Source organism: Clarias gariepinus, chromosome 18 (assembly GCF_024256425.1).
Source record: "Clarias gariepinus isolate MV-2021 ecotype Netherlands chromosome 18, CGAR_prim_01v2, whole genome shotgun sequence".
NCBI classification, from domain to species: Eukaryota; Metazoa; Chordata; class Actinopteri; order Siluriformes; family Clariidae; genus Clarias; species Clarias gariepinus.
Window position 1 is genome coordinate 14,561,625 of NC_071117.1, and position 13,115 is coordinate 14,574,739.

The 13,115-nt window shown below is 37.6% G+C and overlaps 1 protein-coding gene across 3 annotated transcripts in view; it reads right to left on the reverse strand.

Moving 5' to 3' along the window:
• The window catches only part of grin2bb (glutamate receptor, ionotropic, N-methyl D-aspartate 2B, genome duplicate b), a 119,060-nt gene that overhangs the window by 35,637 nt on the left and 70,308 nt on the right, over positions 1–13,115 (reverse strand). For all 3 annotated transcript variants that reach the window (XM_053477071.1, XM_053477072.1, XM_053477070.1), the window contains exons 4-6: positions 12,682–12,825; positions 8,811–9,081; positions 8,491–8,683 (exon numbers count right to left, since the gene is read on the reverse strand). In XM_053477071.1, coding sequence (XP_053333046.1) covers positions 8,491–8,683; positions 8,811–9,081; positions 12,682–12,825 — 608 coding nt within the window. The remainder of the gene's footprint in view (positions 1–8,490; positions 8,684–8,810; positions 9,082–12,681; positions 12,826–13,115) is intronic.

Genomic DNA, 13,115 nt, shown 5'->3' on the forward strand with positions numbered 1-13,115 from the left:
TTCTTTATGGCACCTTAAAGTGCTGTTATTAAGTCATAGTCAGTTATATGAGGAGAGTTCAAGTCAAACTGGAACTAGTGATGAAATCCATTGATATTTACAGAAGACTTCAAGCCTAGTGTGATGATGAGTAGGTCCGTGAATGACAATCCCGGCCAAGGTCTCTTGAACCCTTTGCAGTCGTTCCCGTGAACATTCTGCGAGTGGAACGGCTGTTCCTTAAAAAAAAACTGACAGATAACTTGTCTCCAACTAATGGAAGAGACAATCTGTGGGAGCTGTGCACACAATCATTCACAAACTTTCTACCTTGATGGTATCCAAGCCCTAGTAAAATGCTGGAATAAGTGCATTAGTGTATCAGTGGATTATATCGAGAAAGAAAGGTAGTAAATGTGTTCTGCACAATCTTAAGTCCCGGTTTGGCTTGAACACTCCTCGACGCCTACCAATCGCATATCAAGTCAGTGGTCAAATGGAAAGGGCCAGTCGAGAGATTGGGCGATTCCTTCTAGCCTTCTATGTGGAAAACCAAGGGGACTAGGCACAATTCCACCCCTGGACAAAGGATGCCCACAATTCGTTAAAAAACTTAAAAACCCTGCTCACCCCATTCCAGTCCATCCTGAGATATGTACCATTGCATGTACAGAAACTACATGTACAGTAAAACCCCATTGACTCACTCAAAGTAGACAGCTACTTTTATAAAAGACAACAAAATTGGGAACTAGCATATCATCATCTCCACCAAAACCAAACCAATAGATTTGCAGACAAATTTGTAGTAACCTGACTATTTTATATGGCTCTTAACCAGGGAACTGCACTTGATTAAAGGATGTAGGAAACTATGGTATGGCTACATGTTTCCCAATGACTGAGAGGGCTACAAAGCAGAAGAAGTAGAAGTTGTTGCGATCCAGCTCAGGAAGCACTTAACCTTCTACATTCTGCATCCCTAATTTCTCAGGTTCACTGGCCAGGAAACGCTTGCTTGGGAAAGTGTTCCGTTATATTCTCGCTGGAATCAGTGTGAAACTCCAATTCCCAGAGTACAAACATGGCGACTATAGACAGCAAAACCACCATCACAGTCAATCTCATGTTCACTTTTCCCTGATTACTGATTGTGCATGTCTGATGCTAATCACAGCCACCCTCAGCCAATGCATAAAAGTCTCATCACACCACATTCATGTTGCAAAATGCTGTATACACTCATGACTCATGACTCATACACATTTATTCTACCAATCATGACCAAGCTTTGATAGCCTGATTGTTTTTGATTATTTTGTTCGATCATCTGACCTTTGCCAGCATCCTGATGACAATTCTAAATATTTGTGTACTGTCTGCCAAGTTTAATAAAACCCTAGTGACCTGCACCTGAGTACTCCTCTGCGTTCATGGTAACTGGCCTGAAATCTGTGGTTTAAATTGAAGTTTAGAGAGAGACACTGTTTTAAAGGAAAATGTGAATTTACTGCTGTGCTCAGCTGTTCAAGCTAAGGTCAATCATATATATATTTTTTTATCTTAGCTGTATTTTCCATGACTGCTGTAAGTAGAATGAAGAATTACAGTCTTGTTTATTTTTTATTTTTCATTACTGAAAATTAAAAGGAGGTCAGGTTGGCCAAAATCAGGGGACATATTGTAGCATGCTTTATTTACCTTACAGCATAAATTTGTTTCCACAGTTTCAATAAATGAACAGATCTTTGGCATATAAAATGTATCACGTTTGAAAATCTAACACAGGTTCAATATGTTTGTGTTTAAATAATCAAAGTGCAAAAGAACATCTCAAATAGTTTTATTCCTCTTGTCGTTGGTCTTTCGGCCGCTTACGTCAAGGGCCACCACAGCGGGTTTTGCCAGATGATGCAACCCTCCCATTAGCCCCAGCATTGCATCCAGCAGCTGGGATTTGGGCATTGAGTGGGAATTGAACCTGGGCCTTCCGCAATGCAACGAGACACCTGCCACTGAGCCACCAATGCCCGAAATTGCTATATTCTTCCTAAACAACAGCAATTTGCCAATAATTATATACAGTACTGTGTAGTCCTAAACCAGCATTCATTTCTGCATATTTTGCTTCTATAGAGCCAGACTGTCCAAAAATTCTTATGTCTTGAAAAATAGTTCTCCAATCTTCCTAAAGGACTTTTTTGGGTCTCGTTTTTGGCAAGTCTTTCACTCTCATTTTCAGTCCACTTTTAGATGTTATGACCTATAAATAATTCAAGCATAAAAAACATCTAACTTAAGGCATAAACCAGTGAGAAACAGGTACAGATGATGACAGATGATCAGGCCGGTGATTAGTTATACTGGTGATACTGAATGCTGAGTGGTGAACAGACGAGAGGGGAAATGAGGTCGCTGCTAAGGTTGTTACATAAACAAAGAATTTTAAAATTATATCTTTAGGCAATTTGCAGCCTGTTGCAGTTAAATAGTTCTTCCTATTTCTGTAATTTCATCTACACAATGTAATTTAATATAAAAAAAATTAAAGGGTTCTTCAAACCCTTTGAACAGTAATGCGTATTTAATTAATTTATATTATGTCATGCTTCTTAAACTTCAAGCTTTTTTGTTTCGTTGGAAATATTTAGTGATTAAATAACAGCAATAAAGAAAAGTTAGTTTATGTTTTTAATTAACCTTATTCTAAGTGGTTACAGTCATACCCTCACCTTTTTTCTCCTTTTTTCTCTTTTTTTCCGCTTTCTTGGCATAAAGTGCTTTATTCGAGATGGCAGTAATGTTTAATTCTCCAACTCTGTTAAATAGACTTTTCCATACACAAACCTTTAACATGTTGATTATTATACATTTATCTTTGTTAAATTAACACACATTAAAGCACATATCTATGTTTATTTTATCTACAGTAAAACCTATGCACTGTATTCTCTTACTCACTCATCATCTATACCGCTTTATCCTGTATTCAGGAGACTTAGGGCATGAGAGTACCCGGAGGAAACACACAGAAATGGAAATCGAACCCAGACCCGGGAGGTGCAAGGCGACAATGCTAACCACTACACCACCATGCCGCCTTAAAGCTTTGTATTATTAACTTTAAATTATGTGGATTACTCATCACACAGGCCCCAGTGAATAAACTGTTACTATAGAAACGATCATTTAAATTAAAGTCTGCATAACTGTCTGAGCAATGCTGTTACAGAAAATCAATCATCTCTTCAAAAATCATATAATGCAATATATTTATGGATTATACTGCCTTATAGTCTAGAATTCTGATTACTCAACCCTCTAAGCTGTCATTGCGACAAAGATTTAACCCGTGTGACTGATCCATCCATACATCTTTGTAACCGCTTTATTTGGCAATTAATCAATACTTCCATACACAGTATATTGCAATATCCACAAAGAGGTTTTTGATGTTAGTTTCTAAATGCTTCAAGATTTCCAAACATTTGCATAAACACTAAAACCATGCAATTACAGTTGTTGAAAGTTTATTTCTATACTGCTGTTTACACAGATGTATCTCCCCAATGCCAAATTTAGCACTGAATATATTAGAGGATTTATTTTGGATGGTGACGAGAGTGGAGGGTGAGGATGAGTAGTGCTTTTGGTTTGGGGTGTGTTTAAGTGAAGCGCTCCCACACACAGCTTGTCTCTGTACCGGTGTCTGCCACGAAATACTGCTCCTACTGTTTTAATGAGTTGAGAGAGAGAGAGAGAGAGAGAGATACAGACAGACAGACAGACAAAGAGACAGACAGACAGATACAGCACAAAACTAGGAAAAAAAAGGAAGAAGGTGAAAAGATGAGATCATGAGTTGCAACCAAGGAGAAAAAGATGGAGAGAGAATAAAGTGAAGAAATAAACTAATGGGAAAATACATTTCTAAATGAGAAAAATATTTTAATAATATATAAATATAATATTTTATATCTGTAATGAAAGTTTTTTCATTAAGCCAAATGAACAGCATGTCAGATTAAGAGTAATTGAAAACATATTTACAGTGTCTTATCAGGCAAAAAGCTTTACTTTAATGTCTATTTTGCTGAATGAATAGATATTTCATAAGGAAATGTGTCAATGTTTTTCAATCTAAATCCATATATGACGCACACAGTACACTTTAGAACATATCATGCAAGTCTAAGGGCAGCTGCTAAATACAATCAATAAACTTTTAAAATTAACTCAGCAAAAGTATTGAACCAACCTTCGTTTCTGTATATTTTGCTTTTAAATAGCTACACTTTCTTGTATTTTTTTTATGTGGTCTGAAGGACTTTTTTGGTTCTCATTTTTGGTAAGGTTGTGGCTCTCATTTGCGGTCTAGTCCCTGTATCTGACCGGTTTCAGATGAATGCTTTTGGTTAGTTAAGAAGCACAATAACCTATAAATCATTCAAGCATAAAAACATCTATTTTTCAGCATGACCCAATGAGAAACAGGTGCAGATGATGACAGATGATCAGGCCAGTGATTAGTATACGTACTGGTGATGTGGTTGGAACAGACGAGAGGGGAAATGAGGTTGCTGCTGAGGTTGTTACATAAGCAACCAATTTGTATCAACATGTATCTTTTTGCAACCTGTCACAGTAAAACATTTGCTTCCATTCTCTTATACTGTAATTTAATTTTGAATCAAAAATTGAGGAGTGGCTCGAGACGTTCGTACAAGACTTTTGCAAAATCATACAAAAAGAGTCCTAGCAAATAATCATTATCTAAATGAAGCAGTAAAAAAAAGAGATGCTTTTTCAAATGAATAGTACGGTAAGACTGATGCATGATCATGTAAATATCCTAACATTCTTTAGCCAGAAAAAGATCATTTTACATTGGACAACCACTTTTACATGTCAATAAGCAAGGTTGGAGTAAACAGCTTTTCTGCCCTTTTCTCAGCACGGATAAATGAGTCGAATTTTTTATTGCCTCTGGTTATAGCAAATATACCTCAGTAGATAAAAATTAAACAGAATTAATTTAATAGTTGTGAATTACATAGCACTATATGAAGAGATCTCTTTTTTGTAGTAATACAACAAATGCTACAGATGCCTTACCTACACATTAGATTAAAAAACACTGTTTAATTGTTTTTCAAATATTATGTGAAAAAGGTTAGAAAGGTCTTCTTCAGGCACGTATGGGATGCACCTGCATTTCCAGACACTGTGGAAAGTACCTGGCAGGACCACATGTCCTTATCGTTCATAAATGATGAGACCCTCTGCTTGGAAAAGTCTAGCAACTTCATCAAGCTTTTTTGCAGAAATGAGTGAAAATCAAACAGATGCGTGTTAAAAGCCTCATTCGCTCTGTCTGACAACCTATTTAAGCATAACTGGCTGCAAAAGCCTGGAACTGACAGGCCTAAAAAACGTACAAGGCAAACAACAACAGCTGATACTACAGTCGTTTTCTGTTTCCATTATACAGTTTTGCTATTGGTTCCGCCTGGTCACTGTGGTTATTAATACAATGCATATGATGCTCTTCTTCAACTGTGGCCAAAACAAAAAGATTAACCATAAATGAATTAAGGAAAAGGTCGAGTGTGGCATGAATGTAGTGTATACTGTAGAGGAGAGAGAAACATCTGAGATGAGAAAAAAAAAGTGAATGTGTGTAGGGGTAAAAGAAAGGCAGTTTCCCACTGCTGTTCTGTTCTGTCTCGCTAATCCAGCTTCGCCCTGAGTGCTCTATTACCGACACCATGGCAGAACAAATGGTCCTGCTAAAAGTGAGAGCTACAAAGCCTAAATTCTAATTAATAATTAGCGATCAATGCCCCGTTCTGTGCTCTGTGTCAAGTATCAAAACAACAGAGAGGGAAAGCTGCTCGACTGAAAGGTGGTTTTTCATGTGGCAATTAAAATGTGGGTGTTTGTAAAAATTACAAAAGCCAAGATAATAAGCAGACACGTCACATGATGCTGTCAAGATGTCAAAAAGTTACTGAGAGAAGAAACACACCCCCCTTCATCTATCCTGTCAATGCTTTTTAACTGCCAGACACGTTCAAAATATATCAAAGCAAATCTCTGACAGTAAAACATAATTGAGATCTACTGACTGATTTATGATTCTGTATACTGTACATATTGGCTGTATTGTTAAACAAGCCTTGGCTGACACTAGGTGTTAGTAATAACAATATTAATATTGGTGTGATTGTGATCGTAAAAAGTGATCATGTTTATTAGTCTTTAATTTGATTTCAGTTGTTCGCACTTACCCGGATCAAATTGTTAACAATGCTACACTTTTTGAATATATATAACTGATGGATTATGGATTTATTTTTGCAACGGTATCGTTAATGCTTTTTAGAGAATTTACTCTAATTATATCATACTTATTAATAAATAAATAATACGAATATGCTTGTAATGGAATACATTAATTTTATGTATTTATTCCATGTATGAATTGTCATTTACATCATATTTATGACTATTTTCAGCACAAGCTGTTCCCCCTTTCCTTCTTAAAATGCAAAAACCAGCTTACCACTTGCTTTCCTTTCTATAAACATGTTAACGATAGAGTTAATGCAAATGTCTATAAGATGTCTGGTTTGTTTTATCACAACGCCTGACCGTAAAAGCCCTTGTGAATCCTTGTTAAAACATCGTTAAAAGAACAAGCTGCAGGAGTTATGGATTTTTTCCTCCTCATATACTCATTCTTTTATACTACTGTAGGTCAGTCTAGGATATAAAAGGACACTGACGCTTAGGATAATGGACACTAATCACTGGATTTAACACCAAGCTGCATAGAAAGTGATTGTTCGAAGAGTTACCAGCTGTCAGATATGAGTGTGAGATTAACTAATTCACATTCACAGGTCAGATATATATATATATATATATATATATATATATATATATATATATATATATATATATATATATATATTCAAATAGAAAACACCTCCTGCCTTGTGATTTCAAAAGGAGCAATAGACGACCTGCAGTAGTCATTTAAACCCCCTGACGTGTGGCGCATGATACAGAATAATAGGCCATGTACCAGTAATAAAAGGACGAGCTGCTCGCGCCGAATCCCCGAATGAAGTGAAATGCTTCTTTTGTGTGAATGCTGTCACTCCATTAGAGCAAAGATTTCTTTCAGCACTCTGTGTATTTTAAAGTTCGCCTTACCTAGGTCTTTTTGATTCAGCTCATTTTCTTCTTGCATGCTCTCCTGACAATGTCCCCAGTTTCACCATTATCACAATGGCTGCAGCTCCGCATTCAATTCGGCCAATTCAGGAAACCGCAGTTGTGCCAGATGAAACAGGTAACATTTTTATATCCCTTCTTATATGACAATCATTTTAGCCGGCAGGATCCTGAAATCACCTCGGCCGGTTACTAAATACTACGTCTTCCCGCCAAAGAAAACACAAATCATCCCAAATGCCAGCCAATGGACCTTGTGGTTGTAGTTCTAGTTCATTTTCCACATGAAGTACTACAATGAAAAGGGCTGCATCATCAGTGCAGTGTGTAACAAAGCTATTAAAGTTAACATGGAAGGAGGGTCCGGATTAAAATTGTTCCTTTGTCTGATTGTTGCTCTGGTTAATCAGCTGTCAAGGAGAGATTACTGACAATAATTGAAACCAAATTATTTACGGAAAGCCTCAGTGATGATAGGTTTTTCCATTTTGTCAGCGATGATGACATGACAACAAGGCAGACTGAACGATTTTAATTTCAAACCCATTGTTTACAAAAGTAAAAACAACAACAACAACAAATAAAACCATATTGCACATTGGTGCACCAGTGAACTAGGCTATTTTGTGTTGTTTTTATTAGATTCAGTTTTACTAATATTTGTGTGTTTAGTCATGCATCAAGCTCAAAGATTAAACCAGGAACCCAAGAGCTGTGAGGTGGCAACGCTGCCCACTGTTCCGACCCAGCAATGGCTAGCCACATCTTAGCAAGTGGCAAAATCTACAGTATGCAAGTAGAAACCGAAAGTCTGTTACTTTGTGCAGCTGAACGAGTCCTTAGGTTACTAAGAAGGCAGTGCATTCTTACTGGCAGTTTAAACAGCACCATTTTCCAGGTCACCAATAAACAGGAAATGGATTTGTGGTTGCATTAAATTTTCTGTGCAAGTAAATTAGCTGCCCCTGATAGTGCACTTAGTAAATCACAGCCTTAGTATCTCTCTCTCACTCTATCTCTCTTTCCTCGAATTGACTAAGACAAATTGAGTCCACTTAAGTGCTTCCAAGAGATATGTGTGCATGTATGCGTGTGTGTGTGTGTTGTTTCGTGTGGGTGAGGATAGAGAAAACCTATCTCTATTCTGTAATCACTATACTGAATTTATTCCTAGCTTAAAGACCAGACAGTGAAGGAGGGGAAAAAAAAGACTACATCTAAATGATGTTCAAATGAAATCCAAATCACATGTGTGTGAGGGTGACTCACCTCAGAACTTCGTTGGGGTTCCCCCCCTTCGGGCCTTTCTTTTCGGGCGCACCATGGCAACCTGACTTCAGCAGTGTGTGGGGACCTCTGTCCAGCATCATGGTGGAGGTTGCCATGGCAATGATTGCCACGGCATCACGCACACGTGCCTCCAGTCCATAGTCCCACTCATCGTATGACACTGAGATCAGACCTGAGAGAGACAAACGCAAAAACGAAGAGAAAGGAAAAGACTGAAAGGTTTAGTCTCTGTTGCTTAGTTTAGATTGTTTTACTTGTTAGTGCTAATGGAATTAAATGTATCAACACATTTTTCAAACCTGTAGGAAAGACAGTGGGTACGTTGTCGGCATCCCCCGCAACCAGCGCTGGTACGATCCAGGTGTAACCGTAACCGGTCAGGCCGACGGAATGCGCCACCTCAAAAATGGTGGCGGCCTCTTCTTTAGTGCAGTAGAGCAGTATCACTGGGCTCTGGAGCTTCTTCATCTGATTCTGGATCTTAGTGTCGCCATCGTCCAATGACATATCGAGCAGCAACACCTCCTCCAGTTCCCAGCCCACAAAGCTATTGTCTATGGTACTTCGAATCTGTGTGTGAAAACATTGCAGAATGTCTCCATCAACATCATTTGAGAATGTTAACCATTGATGCATCAAAAGGATCATGAAAAACAAAGTTACTGATTGGACCAGATTTAATTAATATATATATATTTTTTAATTATAAGATGTTTAGCAGTGAGACCACAATGACCACAGTAAATCGTCAGCAGTGTAGAGTATTTCTTCTTTTACAAAAAGATCAGAAACTCTGTATTCTTAAATAAAACTGTCCACTCAAATAGTCACTTAAGTTGTTTCACTTTGTTTATTTTTATTCTATTTAATTTTTTTTTTGTGTTGCTATTCACTATTAAGTAGTTATAAAAGGAATATCATAAAGATTCCTATCACCTACTACAATTATACACTGCACTACACTGCAACAAAAGATTGTACACTTCAAGATTTCATTGACTTTCATTACGGTGGACAGTAAGTGTGGTGATGAATTCATATGTGAAAATGATTCCTTATGCTTCCAGAACATAAATTTCACAACTTGAGTCATCGAATATGCCTGTTTCATCAGGTAAGAATAAAACATTCGGGCCTCCGAGTGGCGCAGTGGTGAAGCGCTCGCCCTATCATCCGGAGATCGCTGGTTCGATCCCCGGGTGATGCTGTTACCTCTCACAGCCGGAGGTCTAGAGAGAGGTCTAGAGAGAGCTGATTGGCCGAGCTCTCTCAGGGGGGAGGGATGAGAGGTACTTTGTGCTCCCACATTAATCACGGCTCTACAGCCAATCAGGGGCGTCTGCTAGCGCTTTCCTCCTAGTGTGTTACTCCGCCCCTAACGGTGCGCGAGCAAGCAGTTCGGAAAAGGTCGGCTGGCGTCACGCGGTTCGGAGGAATCACGTGATAGTCTTCGGCCCTCCCAGCTGAATGGTAGTAGTAGCCTTAATGTGGGAGCCCCCTAGTGACGGGGAGGAATTGGCCACAACTAAATTAGGGACAAAATCGGGGAAAAAAATAAATAAATAAAAAATTCATTAAATGTAATAACCTGGTCATTCAGTACATTCAGGTCTTCAGCTGACTTTATTTTATTGCCACATAATGGTGCTGAGCCTAGACCTGAGCAAATAAAGCAACCCCAGATCATAACACTGCGTCCAGAGGCTTGTCCTGTACAGTGGGAGCTATGCATGACGGGGGCATCGCTTAATATGCTATCCTTCTACCTTACACTGGTTTTGGGTCAATCTGGAAAAATCAGACCGCATGACCTTTTTCTATTGCAGTTCTTTTTTTCAATCTCCTTAATTTCAGTACTTGCTACAGGCCAATAATTTGCCTGCTTCTAAAGTTGTAGTATATATATATATATATATATATATATATATATATATATATATATATATATATATATATATATATATATATATATATAGTGGTTATTATACTGTAGATACAGTTCTAATTTACTGGACATATAATGGATAAATAAATATTTAATTAAAATTAAGATATGTAAATGTCTTCAAATATAATGGTCGATTACATAAAAAATAAATAACCTAAACTTGAACATTAATTTTAATAAAGCTACAGGAAATGTATTGCTAATATGATACAGTGTTGCAAATGACAGTGTTGCAAATATTTTAACACAAAATACCTGGTTGAAGTTCTGAGATAGGACACATAGAAACATGAGCTATAACTCCACTCTGCTGAAGACAATTGCTAGGATTCGCAATAGCTGAATGCACTAGCTGTTACTAAAACGCTTCTTTAATGAGATTCGCCGTCAGAAAGCTAACTAGCTACAGCTTGCCTGATAGGAAAACCTGAAGCACATAAAACAGGTTTAAATTCATTTGTTGAGGTAGGACATGATCACAAACCAAAACGTGTCAAATAAAACGTTAATGGTAGCTAATCAAAAATAATTATACTACCTAACCATATTAGAGTAAATTCATATATTCTAACCCTTGATATGAACACCTGATGAGAAAAGACGTTTAAGTATTACTCGGAGCCCTGATTATCAGTTGGAGGTTTATTCAAGGCATTAAAGTTTGATTTGAAATGACTAGCTTTCATTTCCACATGCTACCACCATGGCGCTGAATAGTATGCAATTTTAAATAATTGGCAATAATCAACCTGTCATACTATTTTCCACATTTTATAGTGTGCAGTTCCACACTTGGTGTCCCATCAAAACGTAATAAATATTTATTTCTCAACCGTCTTCCTACTTACCTTGATCTATAAAATGTTCCTGTCAGAGAGACACTGTAGCATCTGTTCATTTACCCAGATGTGATTTCAAAATTTCTTTTGACAAAAAAGGCTTTAGGCTTTTCTTGGCTGTAAATTTAGTCAGTTGCTTATAAATTTGCCATACTGTACATACATGCAAACATTGCATAAAGTCCCTTTATAAATCTAAATCACTTTTTACACCTTTAACACGTGGACAGAATGATGGGCAAAAGCATCACTGTTGGGAATACGCCTAGAAAAGAGCTGATTAATGCAATAGTTCAAGCAAAACTAAAATACAGACATCATGGATTATATGGCAGTGTGCACCTATAGGATGTTTTTAGTCAATTTTACACTGGAGGAAAAAGCAGAGTAAAGCTACAGTAAGTAAATGAACCTTAGTTTTATGATGTGTGCCTTAAACAGCACTGTACAATACTGTAGTTACAAAATGTTGGGTTGGGTCTTTGCCTACTGATGTGAGTGACATTTTCATGTTTAATGTTGGTGCTGTCTTGTTAGGAGTTTTGTTCTAGTCAATGTATGATTTGTTGTAGAAGAGATTTCACATTACCTCTGTTTGGGTGTCTAGAATGTGTTCTAGCAAGTCTATACAAGGCTTTTAATTTTGCAGATTAACCGAAGGCTGTTATGAGAGTAAAAACTCACTTAATATCTCTATTTAAACCCCAAATTCCTTAATGCACTAAGTCCAGCATTTTACTAGGGCTTGTATCCCATCCAAGGTAGAAAGTTTTCTCAGACTGCCTGCTTCACATCTGAAATGCTGGAGGGAACTCATTTAATAGACCAAACATGTGGAAATGGCTTGGAGCGAGGTCAGGACCGTACAGGAGATGTGGCAATAACTCCCAGCCGGCCAAGCTCCTGTAATGTGCAAGTAGTGTTGGTAAATGATTATGTGTAAAGTTCCCACAGACAGATGTGTTTCTTCCACAAGTTGGGAAAGTTGGTATCGTCAATCAAGGACATACGGACTTCTTTAAAAAAGTTTGAACCACATAAATAATTGTATTATTTGTATTAAATCTCATATTGTATTCTTTATCTGCTGACCAGACAAGTATAACAAAGGTGGTGGCAGTTTAACCAGTGTTATCTGAAAACCTTTAATATTTAGATTTATTATAATTCAGAAAATCTAAACTGAGGCAGAATTCAGGCAGATTCCTGTTTCCATGTGGCTTTTACTTATTTGATGTTTGGGTTTATATGCTAATCATCCTTATCATTAGCTATGTTAATCTCATAGGTTCCCTTCAGATATTAAACCTGATTTTACTTGGAAAATAAAATATAAACCAAACATCTAGAGTATATATATTTCATTTTAGTATTTTTCCTCACCCTGTTGACGAAGTCCTGGTACCCCGGGTAGTAGGTAGTGACGATGGAGAAGATGTACCAGTCGTACTCCTCCATGATGTTGAGCATGACGGAGGCCTGCTGCTCTATAGATGGCCCGAACTGGAAGAACATGGAGTTGTCATCCTGCCAGGGAGAAAAGAGACCTAATGTGATTACCAATGCATAACTGTTACAACCTGTGATCAAATATAATGCGAATGTAATTCCTCACTTGGTTGTGCATTGATTGTTTTTCGACACAGTTTTGTATCCAAAAAGTCATATTTAGCTTTTGTTCCAGCACATCTAAATGCCGTCAGCATGAGTCGGAGAACTTCTGTGCATGTAATATGTTGTAAATAGACCTTGTGTGCACAAAAGTGGGTTGCTTTGTGTGTGTGTTTATGTGTGTGTGTGTGCTGTCCCAGCTGCAT